The 27,635-nt window shown below is 41.6% G+C and overlaps 3 protein-coding genes across 3 annotated transcripts; 1 reads left to right on the top strand and 2 right to left on the bottom strand.

The window, feature by feature from the left end:
- Positions 1-5,486: 5,486 nt before the first annotated feature.
- On the bottom strand, positions 5,487-6,434 carry LOC104271122 (olfactory receptor 6B1-like). The gene has a single exon (XM_009865708.1). It carries the CDS (start codon positions 6,432-6,434, stop codon positions 5,487-5,489), a length of 948 nt encoding a protein of 315 aa, XP_009864010.1.
- A 7,900-nt stretch (positions 6,435-14,334) lies between these two features.
- LOC104271123 (olfactory receptor 10A7-like) lies at positions 14,335-15,276 on the top strand. Its single transcript, XM_009865709.1, has one exon. It carries the CDS (start codon positions 14,335-14,337, stop codon positions 15,274-15,276), a length of 942 nt encoding a protein of 313 aa, XP_009864011.1.
- A 6,445-nt stretch (positions 15,277-21,721) lies between these two features.
- LOC104271124 (olfactory receptor 1020-like) lies at positions 21,722-22,701 on the bottom strand. Its single transcript, XM_009865711.1, is given in 2 exon segments — positions 21,722-22,635; positions 22,638-22,701. Coding segments are annotated over 2 exon segments (978 nt in total).
- Positions 22,702-27,635: the final 4,934 nt, after the last annotated feature.

Below are 27,635 nucleotides of genomic sequence, written 5' to 3' on the forward strand. Positions count from 1 at the left end.
GTTCCTTCAGGACCCGTGGATGTATCTCATCAGGTCCCATAGACTTGTGCTCCTTCAGGTTCTCTGGGTGTTTCCAGACCTGATCTGCTCCTGCCCTGGGAGGTTCTTCACTCTCCCAAATCCAGCCAACATCCTCTGTGATTTGAGTGGCGTGGTTCGAGTGGTTGCCAGTGAAGACCGAGCTAAAAAAGTTGTTGAATATTTCAGCCTTCTTCACGTCCTCAGTAACCAGGTCACCTGTATCCCTCCGGAGAGGTCCTTCCATCAGTACAGGAAGACCAAGTTAAAGACCACTGTCATGGTTTGAGCCAACTGCCCAGTCCAGGCCAACAACAAAGAACCATGAAGCCAGTTGCTCACTCCTCCCCTCACCCTCATCCCCATAGTGATGGGAAGGGAGGAAAATCAACTAAAAAGGCTCAAAGACTGACAAAAAGACAGGGCAGATTCATTCACCACTTATGGTCATGGGCAAAAAACAGAGGAGACTTGAGGAGAAAGCATAGATTTAATTTACCACTACCATTTATCAATGAGCTCAGAGTAGGGTAGTAAGAGGAATACATAAATAAATACAACCTGATCCTAAATACACTTTCCTCTCCACCCCTCCCTTTTCCATGGCTACCTTCCCGCCCTGCATTGGTGCAAGGGGGAAGGGGGTGGTAGGGAGCAGCTGTCTGGCCATTACTCATTGACCATGGCAGTGTTTCCTCCTCAGGGCTTCTCAGTCTTCTTTTGATGTCAGTTCAGGTATGTCTTCCACTCCTGAGTGATGTCTCTCTTCTCTTGGATGGGGTCCTCCACATACCACCACATCCTGGATGTTCTCACTGCCATCAGTCTCCTCATTTCACAGGAAATCCTCTCCCTGCCATCTCACTCACCACAGGACTCCAGGGAAAGATTTTGCTCCAGCACTGCCTTTCCCTCTTTCCTCACTGACTGCTTTGCTTTCCTCTTACTTCCCCCTCCTACACACAGAAAAATCTCCCCAAGAAATAAGACAGGACACAAAGACAGAGACAAAAAAAAGAATTTACTCAATAAGTTTCCCCTCTTAAATACATTGATGGCAGAGATGCTAATTGGCCTGGCCTTGGCCAGAGCGAGGGTGTGACTTTTTTCTTTTTAAACCTGGGACTGAGGGAGGCTCTGGAAGTTTTGCAAGAGTCATCCCCCACAGCTGAAACTATCCTGTTACCAAAAACCCCACCAGACTCAAACCTATGTCAGCCATTTAGCCAAAATGAACATCCATAAACTGATGGGCCCCAATGAGACACATCCACCACTGCTGAGAGAGATGGCAAATGTTATTGATACGCCACTTTCTGTCATCTTTGAAAGGTCATGGAAAATGGGAGAGGTGTCTGAGGACTGGAGGAAGGCCAATGTCACTCCAGTCTTCAAAAAGGGCAGAAAGGATGAGCCAGGGAACTACAGACTGGTTAGGCTCACCTCTGTCCCTGGAAAGGTAATGAAACAAAGCATTGTGGATGTAATTTCAAAATGTGAGAAAAAAGTTATTGGGAGAGGTCAACATGGATTCACCAATGGGAAATCATGCTTGACCAATTGATAGCCTTCTATGGTGTCGTAGCTGGCAGGATAGATGAGGGGAGAACAGTGGATGCCATCTACCTCGACTTCATCAAGGCTTTTGACACTGTCTCCCATAACATCTTCATTAGAAAATGCAGAAAGTGTGGGTTACATGAGTGGACAGTGAGGTGGGTTGAGAGCTGGTTGAGTGACAGAGCTCAGAGGGTTGTGAACAAGGGAACAAGGTCAGGTTGGAGGCCTGTAACCAGCAGTGTTCCCCAGGGGTCAGTACTGGGTCCAGTCTTATTCAATATATTCATCAAGGACCTAGATGAGGGGACAGAGTGTACCCTCAGCAAGTTTGCTGATGGTACGAAACCAGGAGGGGTGGCTGACATCTGAAGGCTGTGCTGGCGTCCTCAGCAAGTTTGCTGCTGATACAAAACTGGGAGGGATGACTGACATGTCAGAGGGCTGTGCTGCCATCCAGCGTGTCCTGGAATGGATGGAGAGTTGGGCAGAGAGGAACCTAATGAGGTTCAACGAGGGCAAATGTAGGGTCCAGCACCTGGGGAGGAACAACCCCATACATCAATACAGGTTAGGGGCAGACCTGCTGGAAATGAGCCCTGAGGAGAAGGATCTTGGAGTCCTGCTAGACAATAAGTTAACCACGAGCCATCAACGTGCCCTTGTGGCCAAGAAGGCCAAGGGCATCCTGGGGTGCATTAAGACGAGTATGGTCAAGGGAGTTCATCCTCCCTCTCTATTCTGCCCTGGTGAGGCCACATCTGGAATACTGTGTCCAGTTCTGGACTCCCTGAAGAGAGAGGTAAGCCAGACTGGGCTTCCTGGACAGGGAACTACTGGACAGAGTCCAGCTAAGGGAAAAAAATATGACTGGGGGACTGGAGCATCTTCTTATGGGGAAAGGTTGATAGAGCTGGGACTGTATAGCCTGGAGAAGACTGAGAGGAGACCTTATCAATGTCTATAAATATCTAAAGGGTGGGTGCAATGAGGATGGAGTCGGACTCTTTTCAGCAGTGCCCAGTGACAGGACAAGAGGCAACAGGCACAAGCTGGAATGGGAAGTTCCATCTAAATATTAGGAAAAACTTCTTTACTGTGAGGGTGCTGGAGCCCTGGCACAGGCTTCTCAGGGAGGTTGTGGAGGCTTCTTCTCTGGAGACTTTCAAAACCCATCTGGATGAAGTCCTGTGTAACATGCTAGTACATGTAACATGTAGCAGTCTTGGTTCTTTTCACAACCCATTAAAAAACAACAACTGCACAATATTCTTCATTTTTTTTTCTTTTACATTATTTAAGATAATTAATAATGAAAAACATTACAGCAATAGTTATAATTAATCTGAGATGCAAGTAAACACTTTATATTTTGGTGCTTCTTCTTATAGTAGTCTGTACCTTACAACTCTTTTTCTAAATATTATAAGAAAAGTCAAGCTCATTCCTCTTGGCTCCTTATACAGTCTGCAATGACGGAAAAGGAAGAAGTAATTGCAAAGAACAACATTACCCATTTTTTAAATTATATATTTTATATAAGATGCACCATCCCTCTAGATACACATGTCCTTCCTTGTTGACTTCGGAGGCATTCCACATGAGTAGGCTGGGTAATCAACTGTCAGTTTATCTGGACTATTTTGACTGTCTTATGACCTTTCAGCTGTCACCAGATTTACATGTTTAGGAAGCTCACAGCAACCACTGACATTAGGCAAGAAAGCTACTAGCTCATGGATGGAATTTATCTGATAATGGAAATTCTCACATAAGATGCTCCGCATACATTAATGTCCCTGTGCTCCTGTTTATAGTCAGTGCTGAAAACTGGGAATAGGTGAGATTTAGCTTGATACAAATTTATGGTCTTTTGTCAGATTACAGGCACCATGAAGCTGCCTCTGTATTTTTGTGAAGCCTATGAAGATTGGTGTGCATGCCTACAACACCATAACGTTAAAACAGAAAAGATTAATCCCATGCATATTATGGAGAAGTCTATGGCATAACAGAATAAATACACTCTGCAATGGCTACCATTAACTGTGGGATTTGTTATTTCAATAATTTGTTATTACAGTAATTCATAATTATTTTGCAGAATAACAGCTATGAAAGAGTTAATTCAGATTTTCAAAATTATTGAAGAACAATGCTGTTGCTAGAAGTAATGACACCTAATAATGGTATAATTTTCATCTATACTGTTACTATCCAACTTTGTATTATCAGGAAAAACGGGAACCTGAAGGGGGGTGATTTTCAGTATTCATTAAAAAAATGCAAAGTATCAAAGAATTATCATAGAATCATAGAACGGCCTAGGCTGGAAGGGACCTTAGAGATCATTTTAATCCAACCTCCCTGGCATGGGCAGACAACTAGATCAGGAAACACATGGGGACCCAACGGGGAATGAACCCGCGACCTTGGCGTTATCAGCACCATTGACCGAATAATAGTAATAGTCACTGTTGCAGTATGAGACCAACATATTCCTTAGGAATAAATATTATCAGAATGATCATGCTTTCAACAAAAGGTTTTATTGTTAAGTCCCCTTCAGGTCTTTAACTGACCTAGTAATTTTAGACCCTTTTGGTAAGTATTTTACATCAGTAGAAGACAGACATGTCAAGTCAGGTGTTATCAAGCTAGGACTAAGTAGTGGATGTCCATTTAAATCCCATAAGATTTATTTATACATCCTGAAAAATTTGAAATAATAATTCAACCAAAACAAACTGGAGAAAAAGTAGCACTACTGCTGCATCACTCATGAGAAACATAATTTTTATGTTTTTATGTACACTGGATCTCACACTGGTTCTGGTCCATATGAGTAAGATGGATCTCCCAGCACTGGTGCCTCAAGTCCTGTGTTTTGAACCTTGAGATGCTGGTTCATTATGGTACCAGTAAGAAAGGGACTTAGACTCTGTGAAGTATCACTTGAAATGCCATTTACTGAAGCTAACACCAGAAAGAAAATCTGATTATCATGTCAGATGCTGAGAACCCTGATTCGTGCAGTATCAATCAAACCTCTGATCAGGGAGCAGTATGCTGTGCAGATTCATCTGTGGAAATGTTACCCATTTTTGATCAGTCAAGCTATTGCAGGATTTTCTTGAATGGGAACAATTCTATCCAGCAGCCCTACTGCCAGACAGAAGGGTTGTACACACACAAAGTTCTTGCTGCTGTAAAAGCAAAGACACACGAGTGGAGGAATCATGGGCACCAAATGGAAGTCTGATTGCAGGCTTTACCTATGGCCAATGGACATGCACAGCATAACAAAGACCTGAAGGCCAAGCTGTGTGTGTAGTAAAGCAGGATTCACTAATTCTTCAGTGTACAATGGTCTTCAAGTCCATACTACACATATGTTAATGTATTAAACTGTTACACATATGGTAATGCCAAACATGAGGCTGAGTGAAGGTGTGGTTATGCAAATAATATAGTTACAGCAACAATAATATTTTTTGTATTCAGTAAGATTGTAATAGAATAAGGAAGTCAGCCTATTTCTTTCTCATAACTGTGTCTGTAGGGATTTGGCCAACTGATTTTCAGTGACATCCAATGTTCCGTCATGGTTTTGAAAATAATAAATCTCAATTTTAGGATTTTCAGAAACAAATTATCCATCAGCCAGGTTTCTAGTCTGACTTCTTATATTACTCTTGTAGCAGAATAATTTACAGCCAAGTGTATTTCAGTCACCAAACCACCCTCATGATTGAGAAGACATTTCCACACAGAAACAATGACACAATTTCTTCCTTGCCAGGCTTCAGTGCAGTGAGACAGTGGCAACTGAGTGACCAAATTATAGTCATCTTATTCCACTACATTTCAAGAAGGAAACTTGTCGCTACAGTCCATGTACTTCTGTATCCTTAGCCTAGGAACTTACTGGTGTGCAGAACAGCTTGTGCTATGATCCTTTGCAGAATCTCTTTTACCTCCTTGTTCCTCAGACAATAGATTAAAGGATTCAGTGCTGGAGTGAATACAGCATAAAAGACAGACACGATTTTGTTGAGGTTGAATGGATGGATCCTCCTGGGCCTGGCATACATGAAGAGAGTGGCTGAGAAGAAGATAATGACTACACTGAAATGGGAAGTACAAGTGGAAAAAGCTTTTCTCCTTCCCTGGGCTGAAGGCATACACAAGATAGTTGACAAGATACAGCAGTAGGAGAAAACAATTATCAAGAGAGGTACCAGCAGGATCACCAAGGCTAATGCGAAGTCTACTGTCTCTGCAAGGGACATGTCACTGCAGGAAAGGTTCAGGACTGGAGAGATGTCACAGAAGAAGTGGTTTATGACTTGTGGACCACAAAATGTGAGGCGTGAAATAAAAGTCACTTTGACCAAGGAAATGGAAAAGCCTCCTGCCCATGATAGAATTGACAGCTGAAAGCACAACTTGTCAGTCATGATGGCTGGATAACGCAGGGGATGACAGACAGCCAAATAACGATCATAAGCCATTGCAGCCAAGAGGACACATTCAGTGCACATAAGGGAGATAAAGAAGTATAGCTGGGTCATGCAGCTGGAGAAGGAGATAGTCATGCTCTGTGACCAGAACCCAAACAAAAGCCTAGGCAACGTTACTGAGATGTACCAAATCTCCAGGAAGGACAAGTTCCCCAGGAAGTAATACATGGGCTTTTGGAGGTGATGGTTCGTTTTCACCACAAATATGATGACTGCATTCTCAGTGATTGTTACCATGTAGGTGACCAGAAAGACCAGGTAAAGTAAGATCTGGACCTGCAGCCCATAGGAAAATCCCAGAAGAATGAACTCTTTGATGGCAGTTTGATTCTTCATTCCATATTAGGTGCCCACAGCTCTCCCCGCGGGTGTCAAAGCAGAAGACAAAGCAAATGTGAGTTCCAAAAAAGCAAGTTTGTGTGAAGAGTTAGGGCACTTATTACACTGTTCCCCGTGGAAACTTTTTACATAGTAGAACCAGTATTGCTTCCAAGAAACAGAGAGGGGATGTGTCTGTTTCCAATGACACGTTGACTTGCTTTCAATAGAAACACTGGAAAAAAACAGCTCAAAACTTAGCACAAAAGGCTCCAGAAGACTTCTGTAATGCACACTCCTGTAGGATGGAGGATGGAAGAACACAGAGACTTTGGCTGTTGACATTCACACTGTTGAACACAGCACCATGAAAGTTCATGTATATAGATAAAAAAAGCTAAAAATGTAGATGTAATATTAGTTGAACACAGAATTTTGAGTGTTGGATTTTCTTAATTTCCTATTAGGAAATGATCCACCTCTGTATTTTTCAGTGATGGCGGTGAGGTATATCAGGAGAGACTGCTACAGAGATTACAGCTCTCTTAACTACAAATTATTTTAGGAGTTTATGTTTAAGCAAGAAGTTTATAGTGAATATAAAGATTAGCTCTTTCACTGGGTGATTCATCAAACTTGTATTAAACATCTGTCTTTGAAAGAGAAGAATAATTTTTTCTCATTTTCACTTTGGTTTAGACATCTGTCTAGAAAATGGTTTCCCTTCAATAACTTAGATATTACATGATTCTATTAGCTTTTTTGCTATAGATTGCTTTTACAATCAACGGATATATGCTTAGTGCACTAAGTACTGTCAGCCTATAGTATTGTCTTTAGCTATATCTCCTCCCAAAATACAGCACATATTTGCACTCTAGAAATGCCTATTTCTCTTCATGGACATTGTAGTGGTCCTTGACTGACCTTGAAGTAGATATCTGTATTGTACATGATTTACTATGGAGATTGTAAGGTTTATTCTCACTGCTTTTAAGAGAAATTAAAGCAAGTAAATGCACTCCATTTCAATCTACTTACTTTTTGTTTGTGTATACACTTACTGCATGTTTGTGTATGCACAGGAGGGAAATATGTCTGTACAAAAGGTGCATTGATCTATTCAGAACAGTAACATACCATTTTGCTATTGTTTTCCTCACCTGCCTGAACACGTGAGGTTCTTTGACTCATTAAGAAATGACAAGTTTGACTGGAGGACAAAAGCTTAGAATCTCTTTCTCCAACTGTGAAAACAGAAGACTTTTTCAGTACCTTTTATCCATCGAAAAGGAAAAAACTCCCTCTCCACAGAACAAGTCCTGGACAAGTTCCATGATGCTAAATGAATCCTGAGGAAAAAATGTATTCCTCCCAGAGAATAGCAGCAACTGTCTGAAGTTCAGTTGAAGAGTAAAAATAGTGCAAGAGATATCAGATATCCACCCTACCATTCAGCCCCTACAGTGCTCTTCTATCCTGTCTTTACCACTCGTTTCTTCCTAATGAACTTAGTAAAAAGAACTGTACGCTTCCAATTAGAAAAGTCATTTGTGAAAAAAAAAAGACACTCATGTAATACACATCAGCAAGTATTTTTATATTTACAAAATACACTGAGAATTTTTTTTTTATTTACAAGGCACATTACAGATTATTGAAATCCAAGCAAGGAATGGCAAGGCAAGAAAAATTCTTGCTTTTTTAAGAGGGAAAAAATACTGGAAAGACTTTATGAATTTTGGTATTATTCTTGATTTGCAGGCTTATTCCCTCATTATTTATCTGGCAGTTTACATGATGAAAGTGTATAGGATTTTTTTCTTTGAAGTGTTCAGCACAATAATTTACACCGTAATGGGTATGTGCTTTCCTGATTTATTCAACTGTTACTGTAAGATAGTATAAAGACTTACTTACCGGTTCAAGATTTCAAGGTATCCACGTGGCCTTTAAACTCTTGTAATGAGCAGTGGATCAGATATGTTTTTTTCTAACGTGCCTTAGCCCTTTAAAGGACGCGGTGCCTTTTTCTGGAAAAGCATCCTTTGTACAAAAACACCCAAGCTAATGAAGTCCTCTGCCAATTAAAGAAATGAAAGGGGAGAGGAAGTTTATGATCTGTATTTGTCTCCAAGAATTACCTCTGGTGCTAATTCATATGTATAATTGTACACAGTAGAAATAGAGTCTGAAATCCATCAGGGGATTAAGGGCTATAACAGACACTATACCCGTCATGCTTTGTACAGAATAACAAGTTTTATTTCCCTAAAATTTAAGAGGAAGACAAGACTAAGTAGGAATTATATTTCCTGAAATGTTTGAGAATTCTGCAGTTTCATTTGGAGTAAAAGGAGACATTCTGAGAATGATATTTAAAAAAAATCTCCTTCAGTTTATACAACTGAACAATGAAATTGATTTATGTTTAATAAATCTAAGCAAAGACAACTGTGAAATGTGCCTACCTTAACTACTTGGAGTTTTGTTTTCTTGATAGGCACATGATGCCATCTGAAATGTCACTGGACCTATCTAGTCACAAAATTGCCTCCAGAGGCAGGGAGATATCGTAATATATTCTATCAATCACATGTGAGTATGTATACGAATGCCATGTACAGAACAGCTTCCTTTGAAAGAAAAAACAGAAAAATAAACAGAAAAATAACTCCTTATTCTAAGAGAGTTCCCACTGTAAACAGTAGAAGGATCAGGAACGTGGAATGCATTACAGAGACAAGACAACTCAAAACTGATGTATCATCAGATGTATGGCTGTGTCACTACAAACTCTGAGACCAGTGAGTTTCCTTTGTTTTCTGGACATGTTTGCTCTTTCTTCTAGAGAGGCTGTTACACCTTTGGTGGTGCTTTCCTGAATAAGCCCAAGGTATGGCACAGGTATTCAAAGCACTTGGCAACAGGAAATTTCATTTTAAAAAACAAACAAACAAACAAAAAAAACCAAACAATACATGATAGTCTTTTCTGGTCCAATTACTCTGCTTATATGAAAAAGGAGTGAGAAATGGAAAACTAATACTGAACACTTGAAATAATCAGTATTGCAAAGTTTGAGTGTAATTAAGAAGTCAATGATAAACTGCATTTGTTCCCCAATTGAATATTTTTCTTTAATACAAAGTGGGGTCTTTTTCTGTGTTTTGACTACTCGTGGCTTGGATGGGCGCACTCTTTTCTGGGTAAAAAATCTGGCTTTATGGACGGGCCCAAAAAGTGGTGGTGAACAGAGTTAAATCTAGTTGGTAGGCGGTCACTGGTGATTTTCCCCAGGGCTCAGTGTTGGGGACACTCTTGTTTAATACCTTTATCAATGATCTTGATGAGTGGTTCGAGTCCACCCTCAGTAAGTTTGCAGGCAAAAAAACCCCAAAACCTGAGCAGGAGTGTTGATCTATTTGAGAGTAGGAAGGCTCTACAGAGGGATCTGGACAAGCTGAATCAATGGTCCGAGGCCAGTTGTATGAGGTTCAACAAGGCCAGATGCTGAGTCCTGCACTTGGGCCACAACAAGCTCATGCAATAGTACAGGGTTGGGGAACAGTGGCTGGGAAGCTGCCTGGTGGAAAAGGAGCTGGAGGTGTTGATTGACAGTGGCTGAACATGAGCCAGCACTGTGCTTAGGTGGCCAAGAAGGCCAAGAGCATCCTGGCTTGCCCCCTGTACTAGTGAAGGCGTGCCTCAAACTCTGTGTTCAATTTTGGGCACCTCACTACAAGAAAGGGTCCAGAGAAGGCCAACAAAGCTGGTGAAGGGTTTGAAGGTATTTTGAGAAACAGCTGAGGAAAGTGTGGAGAAACAGAGGTGGATGAGAGCCCTCATCGGTCTCTACAACTACCTGAAAGGAGGTTGTAGTGAGGTGAAGATCAGTCTCTCTCTTCTCCCAAGTAACAAGTGATAGGGCAAGAGGAAACGACACCAGGGGAGGTTTAGATTGGATAGCAGGAAAAAAATTCTTCACTGAAATAGTTGTCAAGCACTGGAACAAGCTTCCCAGGAAAGTGGTGGAGGCAGCATCCCTGGAGATATTTAAATGATGTGGACATGAGGTACATGTGGACATGTGTGGACATGTGTTGGACCTGACATCACTATGTTAATGGTTGGACTTGATGACCTTAAAGGTCTTTTCCAACTTAAATGATTCTATGATTCCATGATTATCTTGTAGACAGCTACATTTGGTTCATTACACGCAGGTCACTTAAGTTCAAATAGATTCCTACCTCTGTATTTTAAACATCTAAATTTAGGTACCTTGTGTCTGAATGTTTAGTACAGACCCCTCTTCAGGAGTCGGAAATTAGCATGACTGAGGGAGTAATTACAAATCTTCTGCATGTGGAGATGAGGGATTAGACCAGTGTGTGCTATTCTTGTTGTCTGAACTACAGTCTTGGCTCTTGTTTGATATTCAGAGGGAAAGCTGACTCGTAGAAGATCCGGTCAGCCTTGTAAAGGTTCATGGAGACCTGGGAATCTAAGATGCTTGGAATGTCATAGCTGTCTATGTTTAGACAACTAAATCCTAATCATTATATTATTAATCACACTAATGGGGAAAGTGGAACAGAGGATAAGGAGGACTTAAGATGACTAAAAGGAAAGACTGGAAGAAAGAGGCTTTGGGAGTTCTCTTGTTCCCATTAAAACCTAGCTTCAGGACAGCCATGGGTACTTACATGACATGACTATTTCCAGACTCAATTTACTTGCATTTTAGGCACTAGTTAGCCTTCTAATGGCATATTTATTTTTCTAATTGAAATCAACAAAATTTAATCTTCAAAATGTCTTATATATTCAAAGGTCAAGGAGGCATTATAAATCTGCTCCTCTGAAATCACAATGAGCGTGCTTAGTAAAATAAACATTCTTTTCCTGTTTTGCAGAACTCTGCATTTAATCTGTTTAATAACTACACTCCTTAAGCTAGTCAGCATCAATGTCACTGGTAGGTCAGGAAGGGGAGGGAAGCTGAAGTTTCAGTGTAACTTTAAAGCTAAGTCATATAAAAACACTGTGCATGCTACTGGTGTGACACAACAGCCAATAAAAAAGAGGTTAATGCAAAAAACACTGGTGCCTTTCTCTTCCAGTGGTCATACATTGCAGAAGTGGAGGTAAAAGAAACATGTTTTGGTACTTCGCAGACAAATTTTATTATACTGTGGAAAAAAATTACCAGTTTGTTGGTGTGTTTTTCCTGCTAGAACTTTATTCTTCTAACACTGATTAGTATTCAGATCATTTAAGTCATCTAGGTCAACTTTCTTCACTTCTACAGAGAGCATATACAGAGAGCATATAATCATTAACAGCCACTGATCCATCTCAAGGATATGAGATACTCTACCTTCAGAAGAAAAAAAGAAATCGCCTTCTGAACAGGTATGTCTCTCTTCTGTGACTGGCAAAAAAAAAAAAAAGAAAAAGGATCCCTCTTTGCTAAATGCAAAGATTCCAGAATTATTTATCTAAGACAGTTGTTTCAATGCCGTCCCTAATAAAGGAAATATGGAAGCATTTTCACAAGACAGGTGACTTATCCTACATTTGCTGCTGAGATCAGAGCTTATGGTGGAGTTTTCAGAAGTGCAGGCTCTTTCCACTACCTGTAGAAAGATCACAATGAAAGATCTAGAGTTAGAAGACTGCAGTTTGAAGGGCAACACTACCTCAGGGAATTTTCAATGGTACAAATAAGATTTTCTTTGTCAGATGATTATGTGCAATTTATTTGTTATGAAACAATGCAGATTTAATTACATAATCATTCTAAATTTTTACTGAGTTTATGTAAGTGTTGTCAAGCTTGCAAAAAAATGCATCGTGTAATTCAGGAATAGAGTAAACCTGTTAATTGAATGAATTCAGTACAAATACTCATTTTGTTTTCCTTTAAAATATGCCTGAGAGGTTTCTGAATTAGTAGTATATGTACTACATACATGTACAAATATCTGTTATATGTATGCAAGCACCAATATAAACGCCGTTTCTGAAGAATAATTGAAATTGCAGTTATTGGACTTTTTTACCTAAACCCCCCTGCTTTATCATATTTTTTCCACTATTGTTAACTGATGTCTCCATATTCCAGCTGTTCAAATGCAGTAGAGTATCAGAAAGATTCTGAGAATGGAGAAATCAGTAATGTAGCTGATTTTGCCAGGAAGGATATCGAGGTCTGTAAGATCACCTCTCAAAACTGAAGACACATTCCATGCACATGGTAGGCATGGCTCTCATTTGCCTTTTAATACTTAGTGTGGAACGGAACAGATCCATAGACATCTCCTGTGTGGTCAGTCCAGTCTCTTTTGCAGCAGGGAGCTGCAGATTTTTAGTGTGTTGTTCATCATATTTAAAGATAAAACCATTAAAGATGATGTGGGGACACTATCCCTTGGCTATTAAAGTACCCCTACACTGCAGACATCTGAACTGAGCTGTGTGAATCCATGTCTTGAGCCCCATCCCCCAAATACAGCTGTATGACTGAAGTCAGTACCGATTTTAACAGTCATTGCTAAGGTGTTGGACTTAAATCACCAGTGGCAGTCTAGGCATCATCTCAGTAAAGTCAATGTACAGAGCTATGCTCTCTTTGTTTTCTTCTTCCAGCTTGCAACAAGCAAAGAAGAAACGGTTCTGGGGGCATGAATCTCGATGTTATTCAGCTGCAGTTCCTGCTTGATATTACATCTTAATTTTTTCTTCTATACCTTCCTACAGCCCTGTAAGACCTTCTTCCACTTTTATAAATTTCAAAGATAATATTTCTTATGCTTCATATATAAATATTTTTTTTATTTTCTATCTTCATATATTGTTACAATCTTCCAATTATTATTCTTTTGCGATTAAATTCCATTTGTTTCTAAGAATGATACATAATTTTAAGTGTAGCTCTGTGTTATTTACTGAGGTCTAACTTGAGAGATCTTCAGTTCCTGTGAAAGAGGCCAAAACCTTTACTGGTATTATAAGGAAAAAAATCAATAAAAGTGAAAACAAACAAACAAGCAAACAAACAAAACCCAGAAATCTTTAACTGAGATATAATTCCATTTCCATTATTTTCAGTAATCCTGAGAATTTATTTTCAAAGAAGAAAAAATTACTTAAAAAACCCCCCAACTATTCTGAGAATTTATTATAGAAGGAGAAATTGTGTTAAAACTTTTAAAATATTTTTCCACTGTTAGAGACAGAAGATAGGATTTATTTGTTCTGTTCTGTTCTTTTCCCTTTATAAAAATATTTTGTGTTTTCTCATACTGAATCCCTGATTTTTATGGTAGTACACTCCATTATCTATTTTTTGCCCATGTTCTTATCAAAACGCTTCCTTTTCCTTTTACTGTTATATGAGAATTCTTATTCTAATGTGATCATATATTTTTATGTGGAAAGTAATGAATTTCATATTTTCGTGTGATATGGAGGATGGTCACAAATTTTTGAGATTTAATTTTTAAACTAGTTTGGGGTAATGTTTTTCTCCATCTGTTGATTTCAATAAAACAGTTCAGGAATCCACATTTATATAAAAATTGAAGACTTCTATCCACCACTGTTCAAATTCCATTGATCTCTCAGGACTTAAGTACCTGAACCCAGGTGCACTAAACTCAAACCTTCACTTCACTGGTAATACTATGTAGTTTTCTTTTCAGCTGCCCCCAAGCACTACATCAGAGGCAGAAGTCATCTCTCACAGATTTAGCCTTCTGAAAATGCTGTACTTTATGGAGCTTAAAGTACTGCATCCAGTACTGAAGTAGACAACACAAAAAAATCCTATTAAAATTCTATAAAGTTTATGACTGCGATCACAAGTTGGTTCCTACTTTCTGAACTTTTGAAGTCTTTCCAGATGAACTGCATGGAAAAAGTTGGTAGAAGCAACCACACCACAGTGACTTCATTCATTCTCCTGGGCCTTTTCAAACATCCTGAGCTGCAGATCTTATTTTTCTTCATGTTTCTCCTGATTTACACTATTACAATCATTGGGAACAGCCTTATCATCATTGTCACAGTTCACTCATCCTTTTACACACCCATGTACTTTTTTCTCAGGGTCCTCTCCTTCGTGGATATCAGTACTAGCTTAGTCGTTGTACCCAAGATGTTAATGAACTTTCTGTCACAGGACAAGAGCATTTCCTACACAGGCTGTGCTGCCCAGATGTACTTCCTGATTTTTCTAGCAGCTGCTGAGAGCTATCTTCTTGTTGCCATGGCCTATGACCGTTACGTGGCCATTTTCAGCCCCCTGAGATACACAATTGTGATGAACAGAAGAGTTTGTCTCACCCTAGTGCTGTTGTCTTTCCTCACCGGTAATTTTGTGTCGGTGGTACAAACTGCTTGGGTGTTCAAATCGCCATTTTGTGGGCCTAACAAGATTAACTATTTCTTCTGTGATATCTCACCACTTATCATACTTTTATGCACAGAAACATCTCTATATGAACTTCAGGCCATGATAACCACAATATTGGCTGTTTTCATCCCATTTTCTGTCATTGTTCTGTCCTACATTTTTATCATCTCCAGGATTTTGACTACGCCTTCCGCAAATGGAAGATACAAGACCTTCCGCACCTGTTCTTCCCATCTCACAGTGCTGATGATTTACTATGGGAGTGGTAGCTTGATTTACCTAAAACCCAAGTTCGGCTATCCACATGATGTTAAAAAAGTGCTGGCTTTAGTGTACACAACAGTAACTCCCATGTTAAATCCCATTATTTACAGTTTGAGAAATAAGGATGTGGACAGGATTTTAAGAACAATGGTGAGAAAGGTGAGGGAAAGGTAAATTTCCTACTGAAAACTTAGAGTGGGATTTGTGGGATAAATTCAGATAGAAAAGGTAGATATATTCAACATCAGTACCTGAAGGGAGCCTATAGGAAAGCTGCAGAGAGACTGTTCAAAAGGGTGTGTAGTGACAGGACAAGGGGCAATGGTTTTAAACTAGAGTAGGGGAGATTTAGATTAGATTTTTAGAAAAAAGTTCTTTACAACAAGGATGGTGAAACACTGGCACAAGTTGCCCAGAGAGCTGTAGAAGCTACATCCCTGGAGATGTTCAAGCTCAGGCTGGATGGGGCTCTGAGCAACCTGATCCAGCTGAAGATGCTCTAGTTAAAGATGTCCCCATGAGGGTTGGACTAGATGATCTTCAAGGTCATCTTGAATCAGCAACTTGGGAATAGCACCAGTGTCGTAACAAATTTCAAAGACCAGTTTTGTCCAGAAGAAATGCATTGATGTGTGCACTGGTGTTTAAAAAAAGATGAAGACATTCTCCAAAAGATGATTGTTCAGAAAGTATAGGAAGAGAAATCTCCAGCTTACCCATATTTGAAAATAAACCAAGATGATCTCACAGTTCATCAAATGAACTCTGGTAACAACTCACTTCAGAGCCATCTGCAGTTAATATAAAAAGCAATCTTTCCCAAAATTCATCTACTGTCAATTGTTTCTCTCAGAAAACTATTTTTATTAGACAAAATTATTATCAGCCATCATTTAACAGGGGTTCTTCTGATTCAATGTACATCATAGATAATTCTTTGTAACTCTTGGAGGTCTAGACAGTACGGACAGCAAGTTTTGAGATTTGACTCATCTCATTTTCAGGAAGATGACTACAACTGGTTAGATAAAATTTTATACTGTAGCTGTTTTGCTCAGATGTTAGGATGTCAAATTAAGGTGAGAATAATCCATATCTTGTTTTAATAAAACTATTTTTTTACACTGAATTTAGGATCCACATAAGAAACAGTGCCTGTTTTCCTGGCCAAGCAGAGCAGGAGAATTCTTTCTTCCATATACAAGTCCATGGCTTGGGGCAGCCTCTGTCTCAGTACCATCCCAAAGGCCTCTGTGTCTGGGTACCTAGTGTGGCCTGAGTCCACCCAGCCAGCAACACAGAACCACACAACCACTTGCTCGTTCCTACACCCACCACTTTCAGGATGGGGAGGAGAAAACTCAAGAAAAGATTTGAGGATCAAGACTGAAAACAGGGAGAGCTCATCCCCACTTTACGGTCATGAGCAAAAAACAGACTAGACTTGGGAAGAAAATATCAATTTAATTTAAACACCAAAATGACCACCAGCTTCCCAATCAATTAGATCAGAGTATCATGCCTTCCCTTATTTGAACTGCTTCTTCATGTATAGAGTTTTTTTTTCACCTCACATTGTTATAACTAATTAGAATGATAAGTTTTGCCCCAGGTGCTTTCTGCTCTTCTACCTTAGAATGTTGTTGGTATATGAAAACATATGCTGTATTTACTCCATCATTTAGTTCATTAAACATCTTGAAAACTAGTGCTCCCAAGAAATGTGCTGTATATGATTCGTCGTTATAGATTTTTAGTTGGAGATTAAATATTTAGGAAGTGTTACTAATTTTAAGGGACTCATTAGCATACCTCAACATAGGTACCTGAGGACACTGGACCTCTAGGTCCTCAACCTCCAAGAGGTCCCCTGGCCAGCATCCCAGACCAAGGAGGAGGCTCTGCCCCAACCACAAGACCTGCAACTCCCAACAGACTGCCTCACACACACCAACAGCAAGACCCTGTTTTAAAGCTCAGTAGGATCTGAGCTGGGGCCATTTAAAGTTGCATCATCCGCCCATTGGCTACCAGCCAAATTCTTGGGTGTACATCCAGGCTGGTGGGCTAGACCCACCCTAGCCAGAAACTTCTAGCAGTTTCTCTGAAATCCGCCTGGCAAGGGCTGTGATGGGAGACAGTCCAGACACTGGGGAGTGCACCTGCCACAACCACTGTTCAGCAACTACCCTAAAAGCCATCCATTGTTAGCTCCTCATTAGGGATTTCTGACAAAGAAATCCTCCTATGCTTCTGGGATCTCGTTACTCCAGAGAATCCTGCGCTGTTTGCTATGTGATTTACTTCAAATGTTTCTGCCACAACTTCCCATCTTGTCTGAGAGCGTTATTCTTGCAGATGGTCTTGGAAGTAATTTTTTGCAAAATGACAAATGGAAATCAACTCGGGTTGTCCATTTCAGCCTCTGCAGTTCTCAGAACTGACAGAGATGCAGATTGCTCTTGTGACATCTAAGTAACAACTTACAGCTGAGATACATCGATGAGACCACCTAACAGAGTCAGAAGGGAACATCAGGGGAGCTTGCGAACTCTTGGAGACACACTAACATAAACTGTGTAAGTTTTTGCATTTTGCTCCATTGCATGGATCAAGCATGACTGTGAAATCCTGCCTTTGACAACAGGAGTTTAGGTGAAGTGACATGGGTGAGGTCCATCGGAAAAAAAACCACCAAACCATCAACAGTGTTGTCGGGCTTTAGTTGCTTTGTTTCCCAGATATAGGCTGTTTCCAGAAAGATCTGCCAGAAAGATGTTGTCAGTGTGACAGAGAGAAGTACTCAGGAACTGGTGACAGCACCTCCCACGTGCTCGCTCTTACCTTGTGCCCTCCACCACACACACAGGCAACAGCTGTAACGCACATCCCAACACACACACTTTGGTCATCCTCAAGGTGATTTCTGCCTGCCTGTGGAGCAACACTGAGATAGAGATGCAGACACCAAGGAGTATTTTCTCTGCTGCTCCAGTTGAGGAGTAACCAGTGAGTGAGACAGAGTCCTCAAGGCCAAAGAACTGAGTGACTTGTGACGGTCGAACAGGGTTCAGACCCTGAAGGATTTGTCGGTAACACAGGCAAGGTAACGCCTCTTCTTTTTCCACGCATCAGTTGTGCATCAGTGATACCCACGTACTGGGTAATGGACACTGGTGCTGCCAAGGGGAATTCATGGGTGTCTGTGAGAAAAGGAGAGGCAGTGGGGTATTCATTACCTCGGTGTCCCAAGAGGTGTATTTATAAGGTGTTCCAGCTGAATCCAGTACCTGGCTGTGCCCTAACACAGCAGCAGCACAAATTAGCTCCAGATTAGCTCATCCATGTTCTGTCAGAAAGGTGACCCAAGGAAACACAGAACAGCTTGTTCTGTGACTGAGCTCATTCAGGTCTGTCAGATTTAGAGAACAGAAGAGCAGCAGTTCTGTTGCATTCCCAGTTCTGGTCTGAGCTAAACAGAACCAATTCCATTCCATGATTTTACTTCTCAGCTGAGCCTTTTCTAAGAGACTGCACTGTCTGAAGTTAACTGTGTGTTTTTGCAGACGGTGCCTACTGCCAGAAGTGATAACGCCTGATGTTTATAGTTGCTACCAGGGGTGGGGATGCAGAGAGGCTCTTGATGATACTTACTGTTAGAATACCTAAGGCCCCTGCTAGGTCTTGTGTAACATGTTTGTGGGTGTCAGGAAGTAAAAGTTATCATGTCCCAGGAGTAATGGACAGGACAGGAGACCAACAAGAGTATCCATTCCATATACGTCATTTTCAGTATAAAGCTGACGGATCATGGGTCAAGTGTGTTAAGCACACTTTTTATATTGTTTTCCTTTTCCTAATGATTGGGATCTGAGAAAGATTCCATCCATTCTTGTTACGAGTTGCTCTTTGTGAGAGGACTCACATTGGAGAAAAGTGTGTGAGGATTGTCTCCTGTGAGAGGGACTCCACAGTGGGCCAGGGGAAGAGTGAGGAGTCCTCCCCCAGGAGTCCTCCCCCAGAGGAAGAAGCAGCGGTGGAACCAACGTCGGATGAACTGATTGCAACCCCCATTCCCTGTCCCCCTGCGCCGGTCACTGAGGGGAGGTGGATAAACTGGGATCGATGTTCTGCCCGGAAGGAAGGGAGGGATGGGGGGAAGGTGTTATTTTTTTTAAGATCTGTTTTTATTTCTCACTACTCTTCTCTGATTTGTTCTTTAATAAATTTAACTAATTTCCCTAAAATCGAGTCTGTTTTGCCCAGGATGGTAGATGTGGGTGATCTCCCTGTCCTTATCTCAATCCAGGGGCTCTTCGATACATTTTCTCTCCCTCTCTAGCAGAGAAGGGGGAGTGACAGAGCGGCTGTGTGGGCACCGGGCTGTGGCCAGGGTCAAACCACTACAGTTGGTCTTTCCAGATGGATGATATTCCCTTCACTGGTATTCGCAGGTGACTGGTCAAAGTCTGTCCTGAGTGGTGTCCCAGCTCAGAGGGAGATTCCGAGACACAACCCTCTGCAATCCCAGAGGGACCCAATGGGCTTCACTTAGGATGGGGATTGATAAGGTTGCAGGAGGATTGACTTTAGTCACTACATTTTCTTTATATACATAATTCTTGTCAGCCAACCTTGACATTCTTCAAAGTGGGCTCTGATCCAGACAGGAGAGGTTGTGAGTATGTTTCCCAGATAGCAGGAGTTCCAGCTGTAGTTAGAGAATGCCTGGTCTCCCTGATTTGTGGTACTCATAACCAGAAGGCACTAGACTGCCTCAACTCACTGCCTCAAGTATCAAGGTCAGAAAATACCGAAATGTTCCATTCTACTGCATTCCTGTAACTAAACAAGAACTCAGTGGCTGCCAACAACATTGCAATGGGCACAAGGTGGGGAGTAAGAGTGTGTTCACCACCACACCTGAGCTGATTTGCTTTGTCAATTGGTTTTTCAGACCTCTCTCTGATCCTGGAACTGCACACTGGCTGCAGACACCGGAGCCAGGGCACCCTTCCGGTGCTGGGGACGTCATAAACCAGTATCTTTCATCTCATCCTTTTTTTTGAAGTGTGACTTCAACATTAGTCCTCTAGAAGTTTATCACCGAGCTAAGCAGTGTGAATAACTCCTTTTTGACGCAAACATCCCTCCACATAGCTCATGAAGTTCAAGCTTTAATTTCAAATCTACTGACAATGCACCCATATATAAACTCTTCTATTGACTTCATGGTCTCTGAGTAACAAGTTGTCCAATTTCTTAACAGCAACAAGACGTCTCTATCCTGCAAGATCCTACAGAGGGAGCATATGTGCTTTCCCGTATCAGATGGCAGAAATCGAGTGGCCTCCACCTTGATTGAGAGGGGGAAATGGGGTATAATCCGACTTTTTTTATTTAAATGGAAATGTTGGATGTATAATGTTTAAGATGTTGCCAGAGTTGTACAATTCTATTACAGTGACCTCTCATCGATTTTAGTGAAAACGTGGATGGCTTCTTTGAATGCGGAAGAAGTTTTGACACTTGTGATATGGTCAGAAATGAAAGCTTATTGTCCTCCTCCAGGCCATGCTGATTAGATTCAGGGCTGATCAAGAGGCAGCCCCAGCAACTGACTGGTTCAAAGCATGAATCTAAAATCTTTTAAGGTGGTACACTGCAGTAGTGGAGCTTCTGACTGACTGCCACTTCAGTTTTCCTTTATTTCCACCCCTCCCTCTCCCTTTTTTCTGTTTGCGACAGGATAACATACTTTAATGGTACCTATAGGGAAGATAAGTTACTTACACTGCTGATACTCAGATCATCACAATAAAAAAAAAACAAAACAGTTCTTCTTGGACTATCTCGTTGTATTCTTAATAACTCTTGGATTTGTAGGACTCCATAAAGGCCAATCATCTCCATAATCTGCCCGTGCTTTTTTGGACTTCTGCTGCCACATACTTTCCCCACTTTGCTGTAATGTTACCATTTTAAACCACATCAGTGTTTATGTCCATGCATCATTTCCTGGTGCTTTCTCACATAATAAACTGAGGTACATACCTCAGATTATATACCCTTTCATCTTAGAGTTGCACTATCCTAATGGGGCTAGCATGGACAGCATGACCATTAGGATTGAGTTACTCAGGAGCCCTGGGCAAAGGGATATGCACTGATCCAATTCCCAAAAGTACTTTGGGAAAAAGTTTCACAAAAGACTCATTCTCAGCCACAAGTTAACCTGAAGGTTTCCCCTTGCCACCAAGGTACTCATCTTCTACACAGAAAATATCTCAAAATTTGAAATCAATTCTGCTATTTTCATCTTTTAAATAGAAAAAAGGCCTAACAACCATCCAAACCAAACCAACCAAAACTTAACAGAAATGCCTACAAGCAAACTCAAAGGTCCTGTCTGACTGTCTGTAGGTGCAGAAGTCGCAAGATGAGATTAGATGTGGGGCACTGCTATGTTACAAAGCATTGACTGTCAGCATCTGAAAAGTGAGTTCCTGACACATCCTGCTTTTAGGGGGATGCAACACACAGTCTTAGATATTGCTCCTTTATCCTTTCTCCTTGCTGAGGGAAACTAACCTAGTTGCATGTTGTCTTTGGGCAGTTCTCAGCCTCTTCGTGTCCTTCTCGGACTCCTGAATCTCTGTAGTACACAGGGAGAGCAATATAGTCTTGCTAGCGTCCTTCGAAGGGCTTTTTTGACTTCCTTGTTCCTCAGGCTATAAATCATAGGGTTCAGCATGGGAATTGTCAGAGTATAAAACACAGAGATGATCTTGTCATGCTCCATGGAGTATTTTGAACTGGGCCGTAAGTACATGAAGGAGCCTGTCCCATAGAACATGGTGACAGCAGTCAGGTGGGATGCACAGGTGGAGAAGGCCTTGTGTCTGCCTTTGGGAGATTTAATCTTGTGGATGGTAATGCCAATGCAGATGTAAGAGATGAGAATGAGGAGCATGGTTGAAATGACAAGCACAGCAGAACAAGTGAAGTGAACGAGGTCAGTGATGTGAGTGTCAGAGCAGGAGAGCTTCAGGATGGGAGGCATATCACAGAAGAAATTATTGATGATGTTGGAACTGCAGAAAGAGAGGTGGAATATAAATAATGTCTGAATGGTTGCATTCAAGCTGCTCATGAAGTAGGCACCACACACGAGGAGCATGCAAAACCTCTTGGACATTATGACAGGGTAGAGCAAGGGGTTGCAGATGGCTATAAACCGGTCACATGCCATCACAGCCAGAAGATAGCACTCTCCTGTCACTGCAATGCAGAACAGGAAGAGCTGAGCTGTGCACGCTGTGTAGGATACGACTTTTCTCTCAGCCACCAAGGTCATGAGCGTGCTAGGTATAATGATGGTGGAATAGCTGACGTCTAAGAAGGAAAGGCTGCTGATGAAGAAGTACATGGGGGTGTGCAGCCTGGAGTCCATCCAGATGAGCACAACCATCCCCAGATTTCCCACTAGAGTTAACAGGTAGATCAGCAGAAACACCAGGAAGAGACTTGCAACTTCAGGTTGTCTGTGAATCCCGACAAGATAAACTCAGTTACCACACTGTGATTCCTGTCTGCCATCTGGCGCAGGTGGGAAAGCCAAGATTACACTGCAAATGACAAGACAAAGAGAAGCTGACTGTCAGTGGGTCAAACCGGCTCTCAACAGGCTGACCTGTGTACCTTCCTATTCATGTTTTTCAAGTTCCGAACTCAAACTCTGTCACAGGCATTTCCCGCCTTTCAAAGGCTTGTATTCCTTCTGTGTGCTCTGAAGGAGCACAGGTTAACAAATCACACTTATTCCTGCAGCTCTCACTATCTCTGTCTCCCCAAATATTTAGTTTAACTTCTAAGGTGGGAATCAGCCCAGCGGGTACCAACTCCACAGTATTTTCTTCATCTAACCTATTTCAGATATCTACTCAAGCATGGCTTGAGATGCTTATTTTTTTCCCATTAGATACAGGCATCATCCGGATAGTTAGCTTTGTACATTTTTGCATTACAAAAATCTCTCAAAGAGAAGAACTGGGGACAGAAATGTGTACCTTATCACTACAACAAAATGCTATTCTGGGGCAGTAACACCAAGGAGCAGACCAAAGCTAGGGGTTTGGGAAAGCTCAGCTGTAAACATTAATGGCATTTCAGGCGGTAAGTGAGCAGAAGTTGTGCTGTGCTGTTACTTCCACAAATCTGAGAATAAAATGAGAATTATAATCAGCTGAATTTTCAGACAGAGTCTGCTTATGAAGTCTAAAAATAAGTTTTCTGTTCCAAGGAATAAAGAGTTAGAAATGGGCCTTGGAAGGACTGGTTTTGTCCATTTCACTTTTTCAAGAAAGAATGAATTCTACTTACGTAACTACTTGAAACATTGGTCTAATCTGCTACCGTAGATGTCCCATTGTACCTTTGTTTCTTCTTGCAAAGCTCATGTGATGAAGTTTTCTGAAAGATTAATCCAAGTTTTCCCATTGTAATTTAACCTGAAAACTTTGTGTCGTGTCCCTCCCTCTGCCCCCATAGTAGGCAAAAGAAAACATTTTTCTCCTTGCACATTTTCATAGAAGCATAAAATCATCGAATATCTCTTGTCAGAAGGGACCAATAAAGATAATCAAGTGCAACTCCTAGATCATTGCAGGACTACCTAGAACTAAATCAGACAACTAACAGCTTTGTCCAGGTGCCCCTTGAATTTCTGCATTTTTCAAAGATCATTTTAACACCATGCCATTTCTGGCACATTATTTTTTCTTAGACTGTCATCTGTAGGGTGTTTTTTGATTTTGTAAATGATTACCTCAAATTACATAGTTTGTTCTGATGGTAAATATGTCAAATGTCAAACAGAACCTTAGCAAGACAAGAAAACCACAACTTAGAAAGCTTGCAAACCCAAGTTTCAAAATTTGGGGGGGAAAAAAAAAAAAAGAAACTCCTAAACCAGAGACTTTCAAGAAGACCTGTATTGTTATACTGGCAGGGCGCAAAGTGAGAATTCTCTCTCCCCAGTAAAGCAAAGGTAAAAAGTATGTCAAATATATGCGTTTCTACTCCTCACAGAAATTTTCGTTCCAGTCCTGTTCTTACCTTGCCACTCACATCTTAGCATGCTGTGAGCATTGGTGTTTCTTCTCTTGTCAGTGTAAAAGAAATAGGGAAGAGGAAAATATTCTGTTAACGCAGATTTGACTGCAAGGTGTATGCTCTGTTAGGTCCAAATAAAAAGTGATTTGTCTTTTCTAAAAGCAGAAAGGAAGAGGTAAAATATCCTTAGCAGAGCCAGACAGAGGAAGATCTCTCACACTTGCTTGCCAGCAAGTAGGTGTTTTAGAGCTAGCGTGCACATTCATATACTGTTGGGTGTAGGCTTCCTGATGGGTCACAGTCTCAGCCCAAGGCGAGGCCCAGTGGGACCATTAAAACGTCCTTTGTGCTGCCGGTGGAGACAGCCCGTCTTCTCTTTTCCTCTCTTTACACAAATGGACTTTATTCCTCTCAGAAGGAAGAAGAGTTTATTTCAGTAAAATAAGTTTGCTTGAGCCAGATGGAGTTCCCAGGATGCACTGGGACAATATGACACACGCAATTGTCCTCTGGCTTGTGTTGACAACTCTAAGTGTGCTATTAATAAACCATCAACAACCTGGAGTGAGGAGTTGCAAGGAAGGACACAATGAGGGGGGAATTGATGGGATTTTAGGCAGAATGTAGGTGAGCGGTGAATATAAAATGCTGCAGGGTATGGCTGGGAGACTCCAAATTCCTCTATGATCCTCAGTGACAGAGATCAACAAAACCTGCTCTATTTCTACTGGATTAAAAGGCAGCCTGCCTTTATGTGACCTTCCCCCCTACAGTGCAACAGGCTTGTCCACCCACTGAAGTTCTAGCTAAAAGATTTCTGCATCCTAGCCCCCCTCCCTCCTCAATTTAGGAAGGAAATAATTTGTGTTTGTGCTGGGAAAAACCTCCAAGTAAATCAATTCTCCCTTCAGATGTGGAGGCTGTTGCCCCAAGCTGTATCTGGAAGACCAGTGCTAACATCTACCACGTGGGACCTGCACACCAGTCCTTCTAGGTCTGCAGAGTGACACCTGGAGATATTGGTGCATTAAAAGACATATTCACAAAACCAGAAAGCATGTTTTGAAACCCAACTCCTTCTGCTACCTTCTCTTTCAGATTTTCTCCCTTCTCTTTAATTTCCTTCCTCTTTTTCTTGTTCCATATGCTTTGCCTTGTCCTGTTTTTCACCCTCTCCATTTCTAGTCTGATCCTGAGAGGTCCAGTTTGTAACCAGCACTGCTTGGAGCTAATACTTCTGTGTCCTTACTTTTTTCTCTGTGTGCCTTGTGTTGTCTGTCCTGGGATGCTGCTAAGAGGCTCTGTAGGGAAGGAAAAGCCATCCTATAACAGGTCAGGTGGTATATGACATCCAGTTATCCAAACAGAACAGTTCAGCAAAACCATACTACAGGCAGGAAACATTCACCAAAGTCAGGCATGCTACAGGAACACGTTACTCTCAAAGAGCAGGCTCTTTGACCCACTCTTCCTTTTGCTTGCTGAAGTTCAGAGCCTGGTACAAAATTCTCTCTCACGTCTGATGCAGCCCATTATATTAGCCATTCAGCATTAAGTCAACTCCAGTCCGAGCCCCAGAATAAGAAATGCTGTCTTAAAAGTTTCCAGATAAAGAAGGACTTTGATGAGACAAGACCAGAAAACATTCACAGAAGTCCCATCATGGAAGTGCACACCCCAGTCACAGACAAACTGGACTGTTACCTGACCAAAGGATGTTCTTCACTAACCAGCAGACACTGACATCTGGAAAATAGCTCAAGGTCTCTTGTTTATTTGCACCAAGGACACAGATTGGAACTGGAGCTGGGGAAGAAAACCATAAGCAGTCAGTCTGGTGGTGTTCAAGTCCATTAAGCACAGGAACACCTGGTTGTTCAGGTTAAGCTGATGGGGAGAAGGACTCGAAGGGGAAAAATAAGATGAGGCAAAAGACCAAGGAGCCAAGAGAGAAAGAGAGGTTCACGGATAAGGCCAGAGAGATGGAGAAATGAAGAAAAACAGACACAAGGAGTCTTACAGAGAGATGAAGAAAAAGTAAGGTTGGGGAGCAGCACAGGGGAATAGAAAAAGTAGGGGAAGAAATAAAAAGAAGGAGGGATAGAAAAAGATCAGGACAGGGAACCGGACCTACAGACCAAAAGAGAACAGTGACCAGGACAAAGATTACTTAGAAATAACAAGAAAGTCAGATCTAGACAAAGAGACCAAGGGGAAAATTATCAGTGATGGGCTGGAGGAGAGGGACAAAGGAAAAGGAAAGAAAGGACAAGAAGCAGGACCAAGGAAAACAGAACACAAAAAGCAAGAGCTGGCTGGACAGGAGGTATACAAGAAACAATGGGACAGGCAGTGGGACTGAAAAATAAAGACCAAAGAGATGGGAGAAGAAACAAAACAGGGAGGCAGCAAGAGAAAGAAAGGATCAGGGAGCAGGACACAGATGGAGAAAGAAGCATCACAGAGAGAGGGATAGAGAGAGAAAAAAGACAGACAGGAAGGAGGACAGGGGAGGACCCAGATTGTCAGAGAAAGGCAGGAACAGGGAGAGGGACGGTGATACAGAGAGATAAGAAAGGGAGAAAGAGGAAGGTGTTCTGGTTAGCATGAGGGGTTAACTTGCTTAGCATGAGTGGCATAGCAGGCCATGAGCTGTAACCTGGCGATATATCTTTCTTAGTTACAGGGAGATTGACTGCGAGTAGTTTTGCATGTCTGATAAAAGGTAGCTGAGCTAATGTGATGAGATTATATGGTCTAAGCCATATTAATGAAAATTGTATGCTTAGTCATATGAATGAAAATGACCATTATGATCAAAGATAAAGGGACTATAAGAAATGTAGGAGACCATTCTACCTGGGCACAGCCAAAGACCGAAGTATTCCAGATGCAGATTGTCAAGCTTGTAAGTAGATAAGCGTGACTGCACCAAAAGTTCCAATCACTGAAAAGGACAAGTAATTGCTGAACAATTTGACCGGACATGAGACGCATCCTTATCACATGAACAGGTGCATAGACTACTTATGTAATAGACCGGGAAACTTTTAAAAAGCTCACGGAAAAATCTGAGGGGGTCTTACTGGGGAGGGGTCAGATGAGGAAGAGGGGCAACACGGCCCCAGTGACCAGGACTCACTGCAGTTCCTGCCCTTGGTGCTGCCGGGAAAATGTTACAGTTCAGACACTTTTGTCTGCCTCTCTCAACTCTTACAATGTGTGCCTTCCTAGATACGCAGCCTCACACGTGCACGCACGCACGCACGCACACACTCCATGGCTCTACCGCACTTCTGGTTGTGCACACAGACCCCACAGTGCCTGGTGGTGAGCTGACCTGCCCACAGGGAGCCCGTCTCACCCAGAAACACCAGCTCTTTCTTGGCTGCAGCCGGGGGCAGCTCCCAGACAGGTCC

The sequence above is a fragment of the Apaloderma vittatum genome, unplaced genomic scaffold (genome assembly GCF_000703405.1).
Source record: "Apaloderma vittatum isolate BGI_N311 unplaced genomic scaffold, ASM70340v1 scaffold4803, whole genome shotgun sequence".
Taxonomy (NCBI): Eukaryota; Metazoa; Chordata; class Aves; order Trogoniformes; family Trogonidae; genus Apaloderma; species Apaloderma vittatum.